The 21,191-nt window shown below is 34.8% G+C and overlaps 2 protein-coding genes across 4 annotated transcripts; both read left to right on the plus strand.

Annotated features, from left to right (window-relative positions):
- Positions 1-64: 64 nt before the first annotated feature.
- On the plus strand, positions 65-1,741 carry LOC106718830 (signal peptidase complex subunit 2). The gene is made up of 5 exons (XM_014513024.2): positions 65-211; positions 441-506; positions 587-720; positions 1,127-1,279; positions 1,490-1,741. The coding sequence occupies exons 1-5, from the start codon at positions 194-196 to the stop codon at positions 1,671-1,673; spliced, it is 555 nt and encodes a 184-aa protein (XP_014368510.1). The 5' UTR covers positions 65-193; the 3' UTR covers positions 1,674-1,741.
- A 385-nt stretch (positions 1,742-2,126) lies between these two features.
- Positions 2,127-20,825, plus strand: LOC106718808 (glycerol-3-phosphate dehydrogenase, mitochondrial). Of its 3 annotated transcripts, none has more exons than XM_045686856.1 (15): positions 2,127-2,472; positions 11,717-11,809; positions 12,513-12,681; positions 13,295-13,517; positions 13,656-13,819; positions 13,901-14,034; positions 14,119-14,276; positions 15,098-15,291; positions 16,167-16,361; positions 17,081-17,202; positions 17,642-17,778; positions 18,290-18,443; positions 18,911-19,099; positions 19,437-19,535; positions 20,689-20,825. In XM_045686856.1, exons 2-15 carry the CDS (start codon positions 11,717-11,719, stop codon positions 20,821-20,823), a joined length of 2,166 nt encoding a protein of 721 aa, XP_045542812.1. In that variant the 5' UTR covers positions 2,127-2,472; the 3' UTR covers positions 20,824-20,825. The 3 variants fall into 3 exon arrangements, with proteins under 3 accessions (XP_045542812.1, XP_045542445.1, XP_045533894.1); XM_045686489.1 differs by lacking the exon at positions 19,437-19,535 and adding an exon at positions 19,934-20,032 and having other exon boundaries at positions 2,128-2,472; XM_045677938.1 differs by lacking the exon at positions 19,437-19,535 and adding an exon at positions 19,934-20,032 and having other exon boundaries at positions 2,128-2,272.
- Positions 20,826-21,191: the final 366 nt, after the last annotated feature.

Raw genomic sequence — 21,191 nt, forward strand, 5'->3', positions numbered from 1 at the left:
ATTTACTCTTTGATAGAAATTATTTGACCATCTCTGCCTACTCTTTGAAAACATTAAAGGTTTTGACATTTCATTTACACATTCACATTTACACATGAGTAAATATTAATGTACCTATCTTAACTATAATAAATTTAAAATAAAATAATTGGTCTTTTGCAAATTTGTGACTGAAACTGTACAGTTAATTGAGATGGGTGAAACTAATGAGGTAGTTATATTGTTATGCCGACTCAACAGTAAAACAAATCGGCGAAGATGGTTGAGGACACGTCACGGCTTTACAATTTTTTCCAAAAGCTAATATCAAGTTATTTATAGTTAAATTAAGATTGTTATTTAATTAATTAAAATAGTTTTGACGTATTTAACCAGATTTGTATGTTTCTCCAATTTTCCAAATACAAGTTTTGGTTTTTTTTAATGTGCTTAATTTGCAGGTCGTAAAAATTAATAAATGGGATGGTGCAGCGGCTAAAAATGCCGTTGATGATGCAATTAGAGAGGTGAGCCTTAAAATTACAGTGTTATCTTTAATTTTGTATGAATAACAGTAACTCAGCAATGAGAAATATATGTCATACAGGTATTAACTGGAGATCTGAAATGCAAGGAAAGCTTCGCACTAATTGATGGACGTCTCTTTCTCTGTGCGCTGGCAGTCGGCGTGGCTCTGTACGCTCTGCTATGGGATTATCTCTACCCATTCCCTCAATCCAGGTAATATTCTTGAGGCTGACAAATAGGTATTTTGTTGCCATAGCAAGATTGTCATAATTTTTTCACAATGAGGACAAATAGACAATCCAGGATAAATTTGTGGGCATAATCTCATCATTTTTATCAATATATCATAATCTCATATACATCCCCATCAAGGGTGCGGATACTAAACAAGTTAGGATTACTAGGCTTTAGTCAACAAAGCAGGTCCAGTGAGGGTTGGTTGACTTCACACATATCTGTTAATTTCTCTGCCGATGTGTGCAGGTTGCAACATGCTTAAAATTCATACAACACATTGGTACGTGGCAGGGATCAAACCTGGACATATAGATTTCAACATCAGTATATAACAGATTCCATAGGAGTGAGTATTATGGTATTAAATAAGTTATTGTTTTAGACTGGTGCTCATCATCTGTGTGTCTTCATACTTCATTCTCATGGGAATTTTGACACTGTACACTACATTTAAAGAAAAAGGTATATTTGTTGTGGCCAAAGAGAAAGTCGGGAACACCACCAGGGTTTGGGAAGCAAGTTCTTATGTGAAGAAGTAAGTTTAAAATTATTTTTATAAATGTTTTATGGATCAGTAAATCTATTTTACTCTTTCAAAAGATATAAATTTTTATATTTTAAAATGGAACAATTTGTTTAAAAAAAAAGGATTAAAAAAAATCAAATTAAAGTAAGAAATTAAGATTTATTGAGAAGAATTTATGAAGGTTCATAACATGTTTCTAATGTAATTAATATTTTGCAGGCACGACGATAAATACAACTTAATCCTTGTGATGCGTGATTCAAATGGAAAGTATCGTGAAGCTTCTATAAACAAATCTTTTGCCAATTACATTGACACTAATGGTACTGTGGTACAAAACTTGGTACTTAACGAGATCACGAAACTCTACAATTCACTCTCCTCTGAAAAGAAGGAGAAATAAGTCTTAAGTGCACAAATATATTGAAAAAGTTTATTGTAATTTTATTGGAATAAATTGAATCTGAATTATATTTCGTCTTTCATTTTACTTAAAAATAGTTCAGCAACATCACAGAATAATTGCCAGATTGTAAAAAATAGAGGGAAAACGGTATCAAGGAACTTAAGTTTTCTCTAATTATAGGTAGTAAATAAAACGATAAGTTGTAGTTGTTCTTTTTACACATTGTGCTTATTCCACTGCAAATTCAATGAAAGATTATAACTATTATTAACTTATTTAATACTAATTCTTTTGACCAAGCGCACTATATTTTTAGTGCATGTGAACTTAAAATTATAAAGTATTTGTAAGTGCTAAGGTTAACACCTAGATGGCGTTTTTACCAATGTGTTGTAGATAGAGGCGAATTCGCTTTGCTTCGCTCTACTGTGAACTGTGAGTCAGATGAGCGCTAAATCGAACGCTCTAAAAGCAATGTCAGTCGCTCGCTGGGTGGGTCGCGGTTAGAAAAGCCCGGCGAGTTACGCCGGCCACGCGTTACTTCGATTAACTAACATGTTATTTAGTGTTTAGTATTATATCAAAAATCAATAATAGTGAGTAGTAAAATACCTTCCTATAATATAATAGTGATGTGCTAACTAACTTTTATCTGGACCTGCGTGAATTCTCATTGAAAGTTTGGGACCAATACTGCAAAAATTGTCGATGCCCTTGCGTCCTATAATTAGTTATATTTATGTAATACCTTATTACACGTTTATATAGATTCTCCGTTGGATTCATTATAATAAAGGTGTGTATGTTCTTTATAAATGGTTAATATTTAACACTTTAACGTCTTCGCGAAATATGGGCCAATGTATATCTGTTACTGTCATAATTGCTGATTTGTTTTTCATTAAAATAAAAAAAGATAAACAAATCACTACCGATCAAATTATGTTCATTTTTTTTTTAAGTTTTATGATTTTTTTAATTATTTCATATAAGATATCAATAATTTTTATAAAAAAAATATGTCGCAGTAGGCCATCGCGAATGGCAAAAGGAACTTAGGAAGTAGGTAGAGACCGCGTTATGACATCATCTTACTCTACCGACAGAAACTCAAGGACATATAGACAAGCCTACGTTACGGAAGCCTCATTAAAATAACATTGTCAGCTGTTTTATATTTACAAGAAAAAGTCAAGACATTTCTTTAATTTAATTTAAATAAAAAAAAAATAGAGAAGAGTCATGTAATAGGAGACAGGGTTTTTAGCTTAAGGCGGAACTACGTTAGATTATGGAATAACAAAGACCTAGAATACCTATGAACACATTTTACTGTGAAATTAAATGAAATGTGTTAGGCACTTGCGAAACTAATAGGTCAGGCGCCAAAGTTTTTCAATTTTTATTAATCTATATATGAGGTTAGGAATTTTATGTTATGTAAAACATCGCGTTTATATAGTAACAGCAATGTAGATAGAGTATCTAGTAAAAAAAATTGCGTAATTTACTACGTAAAACGGAAATTAACTGAGATTTGTTGTAACTTGTAACAATTGGAAATCACCTGACCGGTGTTGTAACCGCTTTGCTGCTATCGTACAGGCTGAAGTTATTTTTGTTTTGGCTGTGCCTACGAGACAGTCTGGGCTTATTAGATAATAGATTTTGCCCGCGACTCCGTCCACGAGGAATTAAAAAAATAAGCTTAGTAAGTTACCTATGTGTTATTACAGATGATATTCTATATCTGGGGAAAATTTGATCAAGATATTTCTATAAAAAACATCCACCCATTCAAACAATCGCATTTATAATATTAGTAAGATGTAGGTCTGTGTTACAGTAAACCAAATTTACCTTTAAAACGTATAAAAATTGCAAAAGACAGCTGAGTGCTTCTAAAGTAACATAATGTGCTATCTTTCGTAGACATTGAACCATATGACATTGATAAGAAGTAAATAAATACAGTGAATCTCCATAACTCGAACCTTCTAAGTCGAAAAAAAATGCCGTTCCCTTCCGCTAATTCCTCAAATACTCGGTATCACGAATTATTCAGATTTTGTAACTCAAACAAAATGTTATTTCGCTCTATAATCATTTTACTACATATTAAATCGTTTTATTTGCATTTCCCTTGACATTCCGAAATATCGAGTATCTAGTTTATATAAAACGATGTTATGTTAAATGTTTAATATTTGGCTAAAAGGTTATTGAACTTTATATTTTCCTTGAAAAATTTTTTCTTAACCAAAAAACATTATGTACATATTAGGTCCTTACATATGAAATTGGCGTTTTGTATGGGAGGAACAAAAAGTCGAATATTTTTTAATATAATATATTTAATTAATCAAAGTATGAACCATTATTTTCTATGCACTTTTGCCATCTCATAGGTAGTTCATTGATCCCTTTACTAAAAAAACCAGTCGGACGGGAATCAATAAAATCTTTGAAGGCGATTTGGACTGCCCCATCGGAGTTGAATTTTTTCCCTTGCAAGAAGTTATCCAAATTTCGAAAAAAATGGTAATCTGTTGGAGCAAGGTCCGGGGAGTACGGAGGATGTCTTAGACTTTCCAATTGAAGCTCTTCTAATTTAGTAGCCGTCTGTTGCGCAGTGTGTGGTCTAGCGTTGTCGTGAAGCAGCAGTGGCGTGGAGCGATTCACCAGCCTAGGTTGTTTAGCCGCTAGCTTTTCCATCATGGTTTGCAATTGCTGACAATAGACATCAGCCGTAATAGTCTGGCCAGATTTGAGAAAACTGTAATGAACAATACCGGCACTAGTCCACCAAACGCTTACAAGTAACTTTTTTGGGGTTAATTTTCGCTTGGGGCAGGATTTGGCTGGCTGGCCAGGATCCAACCATTGCGCTGAGCGCTTCCGATTATCGTAAAGAACCCATTTTTCATCACAGGTAATGATTCGGTTTAAAATACCTTCATTATTGTGCCGGTTTAGTAATGTAACGCAACAGTCGACGCGCGTTTGCCGGTTTGCTTCAGTCAATTCGTGAGGTACCCACCTTTCAAGCTTTTTAATCTTCCCAATTTGCTTCAAGTGAATTAAAACAGTTTTATCACTAACATCGCAGCCTGCAGCTAACTCGGACGTGGTTTGCGATGGATCCGCTTCCACAATAGCCTTCAACTTTTCATTATCAACTTGAGTCTCAGGCCGTCCACGGGGCTTGTTCTGCAGATCGAAATTTCCAGAACGAAAACGTTGGAACCAAAAACGAACTGTGTTTTCTTTTGCAACACGACCGCCATACACATCATTCACCCTTCGAGTCGTTTCCGCAGCACTAATGCCACGGCAGAACTCGTACTCGTAAATAATGCGATATTTTAAGTTTTCCATTTTGTAAAATGAGTGACGCAAACAGAAAAAAACAGAAGAAAAAAAACAAATGAATGACGGTCGTCGAACCACAAATACATGAGTCTATAGCTGTACAAATTTGAATTTGGAATTCCTTACCAAAGAGGAGAAATTCGTGATTAAAGTGGCCAGTACGAAAAACGCCAATTTCATATGTAAGGACCTAATATTTAAATTAGGAACAGGGTAGGTCTTTGATCTGCTTTCGGAGATCTTTCTAAGTTTTATAAAAAGTTTAAAAACTTATAACTGCGATTGTTTTATCTTTTTATAATAAAACTAGCTGTCGCAACTCTGTTCGCGCGGCTTAAAAAAAACTTAATAAATAGCCTATGTGGTCTTCCAGGCTATGTTCCACATTTTTGCTAAATTTCATGACGATCTGTTCAGCCGTTCCGGAGATACCTTCAAATAAAATTCCATCCATCCATCTAAACATTCGCATTTATAATATTAGTATGATTCTGAACTTTATAATAAGTTTAGAATTTTAAGATAAGTACTAAGTTTAAAACGTTCTGAAAAGTAGTTTATTTAATTGGGTAGATTTCTACAAAAAAATTTTTTACTATGTTATTAACGAAACTTGTTCAGTGTGATATGTTGAAGTAATAACATATTAACCTTGATAAACTTAAGTTTTTGCTAGGCAAGTCACACTGCCAGTGAAATAACTGACAGTAGTTTCGACGTCAATAAATATAAGGAAAAAGTCCCTGGTTGCTTAAAGTATTTGCGGAAACACCAAAAATAAATATTTTCAGTGTCTACACGTTTCCTCCCAAATGTTATTAATATGTATTATAAATGCGAATTTCGATTGATGGATGTTTGTTACAAGATATATCCAGAACGGCTGCATAGATCTCGATGAAATTTGGTATAGATGTAGAACATAATTTGGAAGAAGACATAGGCTACTTATATTTTTTTTTAATTCCGAGCGGAGGGACTCGTAGGCGATGGCTAATCTATATATATAAAAGAAAGTTGTGTTAGTTACACTATTTATAACTCAAGAGCGGCTGAATCGATTTGACTGAAAATTGGTGGGCAGGCAGCTTAGAACCTGGAAACGGACATAGGATAATTTTTACCCCGTTTTCTATTTTTTATTCCGCGCGGACGGAGTCGCGGGTAAAAGCTAGTCTTATATATATAAAAGAAAGTCGTGTTAATTACACTATTTATAACTCAAGAACGGCTGAATCGATTTGACTGAAAATTGGTGGGCAGGTAGCTTAGAACCAGGAAACGGACATAGGATAATTTTTACCCCGTTTTCTATTTTTTTATTCCGCGCGGACGGAGTCGCGGGTAAAAGCTAGTAGTTCATATATTGTAAAGTTATGTAGTTGAGTTTTTATGCTTAATTAAACACCTAAAAAAACTTATAAGGTGGGTTTATTAATTTATTTATGTAAATTAGACGTATTTATGCCTAACAATGTTTTTTTTGTTTAAAATCGTACTTAGAAATCAAATTTGTTTTTATTTTGTATCTAGTGGGGAAAATTATTCATTAGTTCCCACTGTACTGGCACACAAAGACATTCTGTTTTTTTTTTTTTTTTTTTTTTATGGGATGATGACAATAAATCAGGAGTACGTTTTAACTATAGCAGTACGTTATGCTATAATAGCGTTGCTCCCGGCATCCGTGTATACAATAATGCACTAGTCTTTCACGTGTCGTGTCGCCAAATTGGAGCACACTAGAAGTAGTCTCACTGCCAACAAGATCACGATGTATCTTCATGCCGCTTTACTGCTGTAGGGTGACCAGTTTTTTAATTTAAAAATAACGGACTGTATATAAAATTCAATGTAATGATTTTCTTTATTAGATTATTGGTCGCAGGCGACTTCGTCAGCGCGTAATTAAAAAAAGTAGCTTTAATATTATCGCTCACTTATCAGTTACCTTCCAGTTAGTCTCGTCAAAATCGGTACAGTCGATTCAGAGATATCCCGTTATAAACCCGAATTTGCCGATAACAAACAGACAGACAAATAAAAATTAAAAAAAAACAACACGTAAATAAATCATGAAAGTCATGAAAATCATAAAAATATCATAATTTTTTTTATTCAATTCATTTAAATTTCTTTTTTATGGCTCTCCCTTAGCTGTTTGGGCTAGTGTCCAGTGAATATTTTCAATTTCTAAACGCACTTATATTGCGTGATTTTTTTAAAGCTGTCAAGTTGAACAACTCTATATATAGTTGTCCTCGCTACGTAACTAGTGTACGAAACACGTGTAGAAGAGAAATACCTCTAATTGTAAATTAAAATAAGTATGCTAAACATAATGTTAATTAAAGTTTAACAATACATCAAAAATCGCAACAATTTTTTTACGCTAAATATTTTGAGAATCAAAGTTACTTTCAAAAAAATCTTTTATTTCTATCAAAAATTACTAACCGTGGGTTTTCGAGACCAAAATCCGCGTTTAAAACATGTTGTTATCTCTGTTTAGTCCAAGATAATAACAGGGATGATGCTATGTTTAACACAGAGATTTTAGTATAAAGTAAACCTATTAAAACAATAACATGGTCTAGCTATTCTTTCTGCTACAATCATTTGAGTAGGCGATGTCACGATTTTATTTCTGGACGAATATTTGCGTGAATATTTACTTAAATTACTTTAATAATAATAATCAACAACACAAATTCTGAGTGAAAAACAAAAACATCTCTAATATTTTTAATGAAAACAATTGTTTTCAATATGCATGCTCGCAACTAAGGCGCATCAATACAATAAGTAATATGAGACATGCTGCAAGGTCTGTTACACAATTACTAATTGTATACAACTAAAATAACTCTAAAAAATATCTTTTGATGTGCGCTAGTGAAAAAAACGTATAGTAAACTAGCTTTTACCCGCGACTCAGTCCGCGCGGAATAAAAAATAGAAAACGGGGTAAAAATTATCCTATGTCCGTTTCCTGGTTCTAAGCTACCTGCCCATCAATTTTCAGTCAAATCGATTCAGCCGTTCTTGAGTTATAAATGGTGTAACTAACACGACTTTCTTTTATATATATAGATAAATGAAACGCACTATAAAATAATCATAATACGCGCCGGGCCTTTGTTCATATAAGTTTTTTTTTAAAGTCATTTTATTTCAAAATGGGAAAAAGTTTAAAAATCGAATACGAAGCTGGTCGGCAGTTTGGCAAGTGCCGCGCATTCCAATTTTAAATTCGTCAAAGAGAAGTTATGGCACGGATGCGACACGCGTGTCTATTAAAAGTTTTACACAGTGCACTTTTATTTGCCACAATCACTGTGCGTTAGGTCGAAACAGGCATGGAAGTGGACTTCATACAAAGTATGAATGACTTAATACTGATCATATAGCTATAGACGGTCTTGGTATGAACTCTACCTTTTGTCAGCACGCAACACCTACTGCGGCTCGATGGCAAAAAAAATCGTACATACAAATTTTTTGCGTTCTTTGTTTTCGCTATAAACTGAAGAACTGTGTCAGTGGAGTATTCAGTTACAGATGAATGAGCTGTTTCAAATTTCAATTTATTATTGGATCTTTATAACCCTTTCTCCTCTGCATTCTCTGTAGCCTGAAAATGCACCATGGAGAATTTAGGTCAAACTTTGTATTAAAACCGAAGAGGTGGCCCTAATCGATACTGTTTTAAGAAAAAAAAATCTGTCAAAAATTCTTAGTATATTGTTTTAATATTGGAAATTGTATACTTGGTGTCATTAAATGAGGGCACACAACTATCAAATAAATGAGTTTTTCACCTGCTTTAATTAATTACTGTCAAAATGTTTACGATAATAAAACCTGTACTAGCAGAATATCGCCATAAAATGTGAAAATATTAAGGAGTGAGAAAAAACCGATACTAGTTTCTGTCCCAAATTTCTAGACACGAGAAATAAATTTTTTATCTATAATATCTTAAAGTTTAACAGGTGATGCTGGAGGTTGTGACACAGGTAACCACGAATTATACTAAATTTCATCTGTTTTGTGATTTGCTACTGCCGAAAGAATAATTAAAAAAAGAAACATGTTAATACATTTTTTTTTCGTGGGTGGAAAAAAATTGTATACAAGTGTTCCTGCAGTGGAAATCCATGCTAAAACCAAAAAAAATTCTCATGTTTTAACTTTCACGTTTTCGCGCGTTCAATCTGTCATCCAATGCGTTGTTGGACATAATTCAAGTTTATTTATATTCTTAATTCCGCATGGTAACAGTAAATGTTATAAATTCTTTAATTTTTACATACAAGTATACGTCTAATTCTTTGTCCGTTTATATATATATTTTTTAATTTTAAAAATCTTCAATACGATAGTGGTCTTGTACCGCTTTAAGGCGCTAAAATTTGTGCTGCGTAACAAAAATACAGATTCCATATCAAATTTCGCAAACTGTTATTTCAATTGCCCTCTAGTTTGGGTCAAGGTCACGTATAAAAAGAGGGTTCTTGCCCGGCCTGGCCGCCGCCCAGACCGCGTACAATGTATGCCACATTGCATACGTGCGTTTGAAACGACATCGACATGTGATTACTTTTTAGAATCTCTCGTCAAAGCATGAAGAATGTTTCTTTTTAAACACAACTGTTTTACAAGTTTTTAGGTTAGGTTCAACGGTATTTAAAACTGATAATGTTTCCTATAGTTTTTATTATGTCTTTGTTACCTATTGTATACGCCATCTTTTCAATCCCGGAAATGGGTTCGTTATGCACCCATTTACTATCAGTGTTGCCAGTAAAATCATATTTTTAAAAAGTTTTAATTTACAAAATCACTTCTTATTATGCTCTACTAACTTAAATTACACAAACATCAATTAAAAATAATAATATTATGCTAATCTTACTTTGTATTATGACGTACTAAAAAATAAAAATAATTATAGCTAATGAACATAAATTGTAGTAAGAATAGATTCTTATAATCTATTAAATGTCATAATGTTTTTATACGAAGTAGCTTTAAATATTCAGCAAGTCTTAAGGAAACTGACTTGACTTGACCACGTCCTTGAATTTATTCGCGTGTGTGTGCAGGTTGCATCACGATGTTTTACTTTACTGTAGGAATTTCCGTTTCTTAATAAATAAATCCACAATGTACGCACTTGTAGTACGTAGTAAATCAGTCGCGACATCTAGGAAGTGATAATTATCTGTAATGATAACGGAATGTGCTGATAACAATCATTCATCGCGCATGCCAGACGTCGCGCACTGAACATTCGGTGACGTAATGAATATATCAAATTGATTTTTTTATCTATGAGATTAGATAGTCTATATATAGATGTTACTTACCTAAAAACGCGATGACCAAGTTGTTGATGACCTTCAAAACTTGGATAGATATATTTCTGGTATAAACTGACTTTACCCGATTAAAAGATGGGTTATGTTTTTTTAAGTTGATTACTCTTTGACAAACCAGAGAAGAATACAAATTAAATAATATTTCACTATTCAAAGTAAACCCGCGAAATATATTTCCCAGACTTTAGTCAATATAATGGTTTATCGTTCCACTGCCGTAGCTCTTGTTATGTTTGTTGTAAAGTCGAACCTCGATTAGCGTGAACTGCATTAAGGCATAACCATTTTTATAGCTGCTTCAAAATGTTAACGTAAAACTATGAAAGTTTTTTTTTTAAATCTAGTTTAAATATTTAGTGCATCGTTAGAAATGTGACGACTTGCATTTTTATACAAGGTGCCATATCATCTAGGTATCAGCCTTTTGATCATTGTACTATGACTAATGTGTCGTTGTCAATCGAATTTGTAAAAGTTGCGCAAGCGCAAGAATCGTCATTTATTATGTCATTTTTTTTCGCAAAAAAATCATGGTATAACTTCAAACTTTCGTGGTTTTTACTAATATACTGGTCGTAAGAAACGGGATTCTTACCACGATTAGGCTGTTTGAGCTCCCGATATTTCGGCACAGTTGCATGCACCATGATCACGGGTTGACCGTGTCAGCTTAATAGTGGTAAGAATCCCGTTTCTTACGAACAGTATATTGGTAATCGTGGTGTTTGTCAAACAGATTTTAATGCTTAATTTTCTAGTAATATTTTTTAAAAGCAATTGAATTGTCTAGACCAGTGATTCTCAACCACTGTGCCGCGGTACTTTTGTCTGCCGCGAAATTTCAAAAGTGTGCCGCCAAATTTTGACTTTCGCTGACTTGCTGCACACGCACACTGTGTCCGTATTTTTTCGCATAAAAGAACAATGACAGAAAAATAGTTGAAAAAAATTAGCGTCTAGAAATGTCATATAGATACAATTAATTTTATACAGTTGATAAACTATTTATGCAGTGTGTTGTAGTAAGTAAATAATTTTGATCTTTTTCTTTGTGTGCCGCCAAATTTTGAAATCGTTAAATATGTGCTGCAACAAAAAAAAGGTTGAGAATCACTGGTCTAGACTATTCAAAAAAGTTAAAATATCTTATCTTAATATCAGTAATAATAATTTAATTATCTTTATTTTTTATTGTCTTTGTGTAAGAATGTCGATAATTGAAATTTGTGTGTAAGTTTATTTAGTAGTTACTTGTACTAATTTAATGTTGCAATATGTTTACAGATGTCGCGGAGAAGGTTGTTGCTGGGCGGTGCGGCGGGCGTCACCGGCGCTGTCATGGCGGCTTGGGCTCTCGCCGCCGACGACTCCCCAGTCGTAAGTCATCAACTGTTAACTTGTGTATGTCGCTGTATACAACAACGAGATTCAAAATGCAAAAAAAAGTGTAATATTCTGGTCTTGGGAAAGCGAAATAAATAGTCAATCGTTTATCGTAAGTCAATTAATTTTATAGAATAAATTTAAAAAAATCCTAAAAGTTCAAGAAAAAAAAACACCTAATTTGTAAGAGTTTTATTTAATAGCGAAATAAGAAGTATCTATAAAAACATGTCTGATCTGCTTCAAATGGAATATTAAAAGGGGATAGTTCGATGGCCCTCACGCCTACGTAATCGCCCCGGGGTGTAGAGCGGCGTGCTTTACCCTCCACCCCCAAGAGGGAGCGACCCTACTGTCGGCAGAAGGTTACCGTTCTATTATCACAGGAAAAAAAAACAAATCGCTTTTATGTTGTTCCGGGATTTGTACCTACGCGTGACGATGACATGGTTTAAGGATTTTTTCGTATTTACTCGCAACAACCCTACCAAAGTTGATTTAAAGTAAAATTCATTAGAAGAAATTTCGTTCATATATTTAATTAAGAAAATAATAACCGGATGACCCATAAAAAAGGAATCATTTGATTCGTAATTCACATTCAGACATTAACGTTTATTGGTGTTCAAAATGAACTAGTGTTAATAAAAACTGTTATACCTCTGATGATAATTGAGGTCTTTGCAATGTATGACAGGAATGGTACAAACCAGCAACTGTGTCGGCACGCACAGAGCGCCGCAAGAGGCCGCTACCGTCTCGCACCGAGCAGGTCAACATGCTGCAAGCGGGGCACACGTACGATGTGCTCATCATTGGCGGCGGGGCCACGGGTGCCGGCTGCGCGCTAGATGCTACAACCAGGGGTAAAAAAATTTATGTATTGAAACTTGGTCCCCGCAGTAAAGTCACCTGGAGAGGCTTCAAGGTAAGCCTTGAAGGCTTCTTCATTCATAAGGCAAAGCTACATCAATGATTTGATTTACTCTTCGTAGAACTGACTGCCAATAACAAACAAACAATCAGGCGTTAGGTAAATGGATCTTGAGCCAAGTTTCACAAAGAAACCCTTACAATTTTCTAAACTCTTCTACTATTATTACCGAAAAACTGTACCTACATAGATCGTCAGGGCATACATGTCAACAGTTAAATTTTACGTTTTATTTTCAACTTAAACGAGTTTTTAAGTGCGTCGTTAATAACAGCTGAAAACAGCTGCAGCAGAACACCGACCTAGTAATTTCAAATGCTACTACACTTTTTAAAGTACTGGCGAAAGTGCACTTTGTGTATACACTATACACTATACTTCAAATTATGCAACTTTAAATGTTAACAGGTCAGGTTAGATCCCTCAAATGTAGAATGACGTTTAGTTTTTCTTTTTTGAACACGCTCAAAACAATAAAAGTCTACTGAACTATCATTTAATTATGACCATTAATCTGGTATTGACTATCGCATCTTATTGTCCAGGTCTTCGTACCGCCCTAGTTGAGGCGGACGACTTCGCAAGTGGCACATCAAGTCGCAGTACGAAATTGATCCACGGCGGCGTGCGCTACTTGCAGAAGGCCATCATGCAGCTCGACTACGACCAGTACAAGATGGTCAAGGAGGCGCTGCACGAACGTGCTAATATGTTGGAAGTGGCACCACACTTAACACGTCCACTACCGATCTTGTTACCGGTGTACAAGTATGTGTGAAAAAAACGATCCGACTCCAAGGACCAATAATTAATTATATGAAAGATCAATATTTAAATAATTAGACTTATTTTAATAAAGTTCTTACTAAATAATGGTGTATATTTAGGGTGACTTTTAATTTCAAGGTGGTGGCAAGTACCCTACTACTGGTTCGGTATCAAGATGTACGATCTTGTGGCGGGCGACAGAAACGTGAAGAGCTCCTACTATTTGTCGAAGAAGAACACACTCGAATTGTTTCCTATGTTGAAGTCGGATAACCTTTGCGGTGGTATCGTGTACTATGACGGTGCGTTTGTCGTATCTTCCTTTCTTTATGTTAATACCTGCTTTCCAGCTTATTGTACTATTAAGAATGTTTAAATTTCAGGACAACAGGACGACGCTCGTATGAATCTAGCAATAGCATTGACAGCAGCCCGGCATGGTGCTACCATAGCCAATCATGTGAGCGTCACCAAATTGCATAAGACGGCTGGCAAGCTGAGCGGAGCACGACTCAGGGTTCGTTAAATACAATAATAGCTATTAAAGTGTATAAAGCTTATCTAATCAGCCAAGCTTAGTAAGTCTTGTATTTTGTTCTAGGATGAGATGACAGGGAAGGAGTGGGACATAAAAGCTAAATGTATCATCAACGCGACCGGACCCTTCACTGATACCATACGGAAGATGGATGATGATACCGTGAAAGAGATCTGCTGTCCTTCGTCAGGAGTTCACATTGTACTGCCTGGATATTATAGGTAATATACTTATGTTTAGACACTATACAAATATAATATTGTTTCTCATCATCAGCTCACTATACGTCCCTACTGATGGGCTCGGAGTTTACCCTTATTTAGGGGTGACTAGGCCATAGTCAACCACGCTGACCCAGTACATGTTGGTTGACTTCACATATATCTTTGAATTTATTCTCAGATATGTGCAGCTTGCATCACTATTTTCCTTCTCTGTAAGAACGTGGCATATATTACATATGTAAATCTAAAAACATTGGTACATGGTGGGATTCGAACCCAGGACTTGCAGATTATAAGTCAACGACTGAGCCATCGGCTCTCTATTTTAGTGAAAAATGACACTGGCAACTTTCCAAGACTTTGCCGAATTCACATGAAAAAAAATCAAAGTGTATCGTTCTATTGTGGGATTTCAAAGGAAGAGATCCCTAATTTCGTTTCCCGATCGTTCTTTATCTAACAATTACAGTCAAACCTAGATAAGCGAGAGTCTAAGGGACCGCAATAATCTCGGTTATAGCGGTGTCTTTCTTTCCAAATTTCTCGCTTATAAAGGTCGTCTTTTGGGATCGGACAATGACTCGCTTATTCACGTTCAACTACCATACCGCATATATCTTAGCGTCCATAAGTGAAATGACAATATATATTAGATGTTTTCCCAAAACTTAACCTTATTAAAATAATCTGAGATGTAAGTAAATATAGATAGAAAAAAAGTGATAAAAATTATTATAGTAGGCAGAAATTCAGTTGGCACATACTGCAGTATAGTACTCTTGTTAACCACGAGTCAAGTTATTCTTTTGTGTTTCCAGTCCGGAGCACATGGGTCTTCTTGACCCTGCGACGTCCGACGGGCGCGTGATCTTCTTCCTGCCGTGGCTGAAGGGTACCATCGCCGGCACCACGGACCTGCCCTGCCAGGTCACACACAACCCCAAACCCACTGAAGATGAGATCCTGTTCATCCTCACAGAGGTCAAGAATTACCTCAATCCTGATGTTGAAGGTAATTTTTATTTACTTATCTTACTTTGTAAGATCACTTTAAGTCTATTAAAAACTACTACGAAAAATCCTTTACTATGTAGCCCTATTAAAAAATGAATTTTACGAGAACCTAATTAAGATAAAACATTGCAAGTGAGCTATTTCATTAGACTTCAAATTACAATAATTTGTAGAAAAAAATATGAAAAATAAAAGTAAGGGACACCAGGAAATGGTTACGGAACTATATAAATTTCTTGATTGCTGTTTATGACAAGATTCAAAATTGTATGAAATGCCAAAGTAAATAACACATCTCTATTTGTTGCCATCAACATGATGTCAAATTAAATCCATCGTCACCTAACAACTTTATTTGTCAAGAATCATAATTTGTATATGTTGGATATACTATTTTATATTGTATAAAAGTTGGTCATACTCTGGGCACAAAGATATTCAAATATGTATTTATAGAGGGGACATACTACTTTCTCTCAGACAGATAGACAGACAGATTTCTGCTTATATGTATAATATTTATATGTATTTTAAATTATACTTTATTTAATTATATTACTAGCTGTCGCCCGCGTTTCCGTTCATTCATTCTTCTTTTATAATGGCGGTCCTTTTTTGATTTCGCCAAAATCCAGTTCATAGAACTTGGTACCCGCGTTTCGGTCCGCTCGGAGTTAAAAAAAAACCTATTTAGTAGTCTATGTGTATGTCAAATTTCAGCGCCATCTGTTGAGCCATTCTGTAGATACCTTCTTACAAATATCCATCCATCTATTCATCCAAACATTTGAATTAATAAAGAAGACATGACTGGTCTGCAAAGTTAACGATGTCCGGTTCACACATATATATAAAATGTGTGTTGTGATGCAGTCCGGCGCGGCGATGTACTGTCTGCGTGGTCCGGTATCCGGCCGCTGGTGTCGGACCCCAACAAGCCGGACACTCAGTCGTTGGCGCGCAACCACATCGTGCACGTCTCTCCTGGAGGACTTGTCACCATCGCAGGCGGCAAGTGGACAACCTACCGCGCCATGGCCGCGGAGACCATAGACACCGCCATTCAAAGTTAGTAATCCAACACCACACACACACTACATATATACCCTGCTATGGGAGGGGGGGGGGGACAAGGTTAAAAAAAAATCTTTAATCAGTTTTTTCAGTAACACCTTGGCTTTATAACTAAGTTCAATGTTAAGTGTGGTTTTTCGATGTCTATCTTCTAATGTCATTGACGGAGCTCCGGAATATCAGGTGGTAATTTTTATTTATTTAGTTATTAATGGATTCATTGAACTAATTAAGACTATCTGAAAGTGGTCACAGAAAATATAATAAACCTATCCTTAATTAAAAAAAAAACATAAACCTAGACTAACAGGCTCTAATACATGTAATAGCGATATCTATTGTCTGCGTTTTAAAACAAAGATTTTATATTTTTTAATTTAAACTAAACTTTAATATTATATCACCTTCTTAGTTTAAAATATACTTAAAACAAACTTAAAGCGCGAATAACATTACCCTCTTTGTTAGTCGGATAATAAGTTAAAGTTGAAATTTGAATTTGAAATAAGCTGCTTATTATTTTGAATTTCCTTTAATAAAATGTCTATATAACTCTAACCATTGGTTTCTGACATTAAAATCTGTGTATGAAACATATCGTCATCCTTATCATTATCTTTGACAAAATAGAGATAACAATATGTTTTAAGTGGAGATTTAGGTCTGAGAAACCCAGGGTAACTAAGGTATATTAAAAAGTGCGATATTTTCAGGTGCAAACTTGAAGCCGCTGTACAAAGAGTGCCAGACGGACGGATTCCTGATCGAAGGTGCCCACGGCTGGACCCCCACCATGTATATACGTCTCGTGCAGGACTTCGGACTTGAAATGGAGGTAACGTTCACATTAAAAAAAATAAAGTACATATCACCGTCAGATTGTGATTATCGACAATTTATAAAAATGACTTTTTTATTTTGGAAAATGAATGAAAAAAACCTATTATAAATATAACTAGCTTTTTCCCGCGACTTCGTCCGCGCGGAATAATTAAATAGAAAACGGGGTAAATTATCCTATGTCCGTTTCCTGGTTCTAAGCTACCTGCCCACCAATTTTCAGTCAAATCGATTCAGCCGTTCTTGAGTTATAAATAGTGTAACTAACACGACTTTCTTTTATATATATATATATATATAGATTTTTAACAATACATAACTAAATTTAACGTTAACGTTAGTATATGGTCCACTTTATTGAATGACGGGTTCGAATCCACGACCTCGCGATCTGTTTTTCCACAGCCCGTAGATAACCTCAGTAAACATTTCAGGTCGCACAACACTTGGCCAAATCTTACGGCGACCGCGCATTCGCCGTCGCCAAAATGGCGGCTATGACCGGCAAGCGGTGGCCCATCATTGGCAAGAAAGTTCACCCCGAGTTTCCTTACATTGATGCTGAAATCAGGTACGATATCAAATACCCGTTAAACTGGACAAAATAAAAATAAAAAACAATTTTTCAGCACTTCAGTTTAACAAACTGAACCTTTGCTTGGTTAGATAGACAAATAAAAGTTATTCCTTGCTAACATTTTTTCGGTTGAAAAAACTTTTTGGAATCGGGTCTGTGTAACAGTTTTCGTAAGGTCCTTTTTCAAGCAGTCGTTTAGTATGAATGACTCTGAGTAGGGATGTAATATTGTAAAGAATTCAAACCTTGCCACCAATACAATATTTATTGTAAAGATTTCAAACCTTGCTACCAATACAATATCTTACATCGCAGACCTTAAGTGGCGATGGTCCGGCCCAAATTGCCCGTAGAACGAATGGTCGATGGGGCCGAAAAGTCCTTGATGGCAGCCACGGACTGTTGACTGTCAGGAGTACACAGGACTGAGCATTGTGGCACTCGATGGGGGGGGCTACGTCCAGGAGTGGACGAACTCGGGCTGATGATGATGCTGTTTGTGTAGATACGGAGTGCGAGAGTACGCGTGTACTGCAGTGGACATGATAGCTCGCAGACTGCGGCTGGCCTTCCTCAACGTGCAGGCCGCAGTGGAGGCGCTGCCCGCCATCACTGACATCATGGCTGAAGAACTCAAGTGGAGCGATCAAGAGAAAAACGTTAATACTAAACTCTATCTTACTAATATAAATACACAGTTTGGATGGATGGATGGATGTTGGTAAATATCTGTAAAACGGCTATGTATAAGTGGGACTGTCAATTAATCATGTCTCCTGCCTATTTAACTTCCAAAAAAAAATTAAAAAATCCCCAAAAGGAAGTTACATCGAACAATTATAATATCAAAAAATTTTAGTTATACATATTTAGCTGTTGCCCGCGACTCCGTCCGCGTGGAATTAAAAATGAAAAATAAGTAGCCTATTTTTAGACTATGTTCTACATCTGTGCCAAATTTCATCGAGATCGATGGAGACGTTGCGGAGATACATTCAAACAAACATCCATCCAAACATTCGCATTAATAATATTAGTAATATTAACGATAATAAAACGTAGTGTTTTAATTTACAAGAATAAAGTAATGGAATTAACTATTTAAAAAAGATTTTCTTTATAACAGAGACAAATCAAAATGGCGAGCGAGTTTCTGGCCAACGAGATGGGTCAGATGGTGAACAGGGCGAGTCGCGACAAGATCCCCATCAACCTGAGCAAGGAGGAGATACAGACTTACATCAAACGTTTCCAGATCATAGACAAGGATCGCAAAGGATTCGTATCCATTAACGATATCAGGAGAAGTCTTAAGGTAATGTTCACATAAGGCTTTTACCTGTGATTTTCTAAGAGCGAAATCTCTGTATGAAACCTACCATCAACCCTGTTATAATCTTTCACAAAACAATTATTTTAGTCTCAGAAATCCACGATAAGAAGAAGGAAAATGTGTTTAACTCACCTAATGTTAGTTATATTACATATAACTACTATAGAACTATAGCAGCTGTTGTATTTTTCATTTGAAGATAAATTAATGTTCATCAAATATTATTCAAACAAAATTTATTCAAAGTCTATGATGAATTAGTGGTAAATTGTATTAATAAATAATTTATTTCAGTTATTTAAATATAATAATGTTATAGAGTATGGGTGTGAAACCGACTGATGCAGAAATAAGTTCCATATTATCAGAAATAGATTTGACTTATCACGGCCAGTTGGAGCTGCAGGACTACCTACAGGTAGAATGGAAATGGAAGCATCTAGAAGCGGATCAGTGTCGCTATATGTGCTGTCAATGTCGGATTAGTGGGAAACGGGACGGTGTTGCCAGTTTTAAAATTGCATTAAAAAAAAAGTTTATAAGTTTGATGACTACCAATAATTTTAACAATATTGTCTAAATTAAAAAACACATTGATTGTTAAAATTAAATATAAATGAGAAAATTATAACTTGAACTATCAAATTTAAATATAATAACCTATTTATTTTTTACCTTTGTTAGTCCATGACAATTTTAAAATATGGCAACACTATTGATATAAATGTAACCGGGTTACTGGGTATAGTGGGATATCCATCAATTAATTAGACATGGGTAGTATCGTATGTTGTTGAGGTTAGTGTGTGTCCACAGAACTACGGCGAGGACGTAACTGGAGAGCAATTGCACGAAATATTGCGCGAGATCGACACTAACATGAACGGCCAAGTCGAACTTGACGAGTATCTGCAGGTTCTTATCACTCTTATAAAAAAAAAAAACAAATGTGTGATTTTTTTTTTGTTGATTGCCAGATTTTAATCTTTAAAAAAAATAGTTGCTTGTCAAAAAAAGATTACAAAAAATTTTAATTTTGATTTTCGAATGTTTTTCTTTTTTATTTTCTATATTTAAAAGCTTAAATAGTAATTTGGGGGCCTGTATTAAAATTATTTTGTTGCATGAAATAATAAATACCATCTTAATTACTTTAAATAAGTATTAAATATATATATATATTTAAATAATTGTGCTTTTACGCTTTGGGTTTGTGTTTTTTTTATAATCTGCTAAGTAACACAGCTTGGAGGTGGTTTTGTGCTGTTTATGTGATACTTATGTTTGTATATGTTGGAAAATATTTTAATTATTTATATCCGAATTCATTTATTAACATGCATGCTCATTAATTTTTTATCACTAATCAAATATAAAGAGTAAAAAAATATAACCCAAATAGAATAAATTTGTATAGTATTTTAAAAGTAATCGTAAAGATTGCATGATTTATTTTATGATTGTAATATTTTTTATCTGAATTCATAATTGTTAATTATTGCTCACCTTAAATACATTTATTCCGCCATGTTTACCTATTTTGTAATTTATTTTTTAATCTGTGGCGGCAGATGATGTCGGCCATTAAATCTGGTCACGTGGCGTACTCGCGTTTCGCGCGCATGGCTGAGATGGAAGAAGCACACCAAGAGAAGGAGGCGCTCAAGAAAAAGATCACCGTCGAGAGGAGCGGCGGAGGCTTGTAAAACAACAAGTAAGTGATGGGAATGTTATAAAATTAGAAAGTTATTTGAAACCACATCTATTAAGCATACTTTATTATTATGACTGAAAGATTTCTTTTATGAGTTAAGACAAATAAAAGTTTTTTTTTATTTCGTTAAGCCAGAGCATTGAGTCAAAATATATTTTGTGATTAAGCTAGTGAAATAACGAATCAGCGCCATCTGTTGATTGAACATTAAATCAGCTTGAAGTAGTGTTTACTATTAAAATACTATTTGTCACAATTGAAGTACAGATGGGGCTAAAGTATCGTAAATATATTCTTTGTGAAATTAGTTTTTTACGTTTGTTTCAGATCTAATACGCACTGCAACATTTTAAGCATTAA

The sequence above is a fragment of the Papilio machaon genome, chromosome 1 (assembly GCF_912999745.1).
Source record: "Papilio machaon chromosome 1, ilPapMach1.1, whole genome shotgun sequence".
Lineage (NCBI taxonomy): Eukaryota > Metazoa > Arthropoda > Insecta > Lepidoptera > Papilionidae > Papilio > Papilio machaon.

Bases quoted from the DNA above. Each gene is read 5' to 3' on its own strand.
- LOC106718830 (XM_014513024.2), top strand. The intron at 507-586 runs GTGAGCCTTAAA...TATGTCATACAG, and splicing joins TTGATGATGCAATTAGAGAG to GTATTAACTGGAGATCTGAA. The intron at 721-1,126 runs GTAATATTCTTG...TTATTGTTTTAG, and splicing joins TACCCATTCCCTCAATCCAG to ACTGGTGCTCATCATCTGTG.
- LOC106718808 (XM_045686856.1), top strand. From the start codon at position 11,717: ATGTCGCGGAGAAGGTTGTTGCTGGGCGGTGCGGCGGGCGTCACCGGC. The intron at 14,277-15,097 runs GTAATATACTTA...TTGTGTTTCCAG, and splicing joins GTACTGCCTGGATATTATAG to TCCGGAGCACATGGGTCTTC. The intron at 19,536-20,688 runs GTAGAATGGAAA...CTGTGGCGGCAG, and splicing joins AGCTGCAGGACTACCTACAG to ATGATGTCGGCCATTAAATC.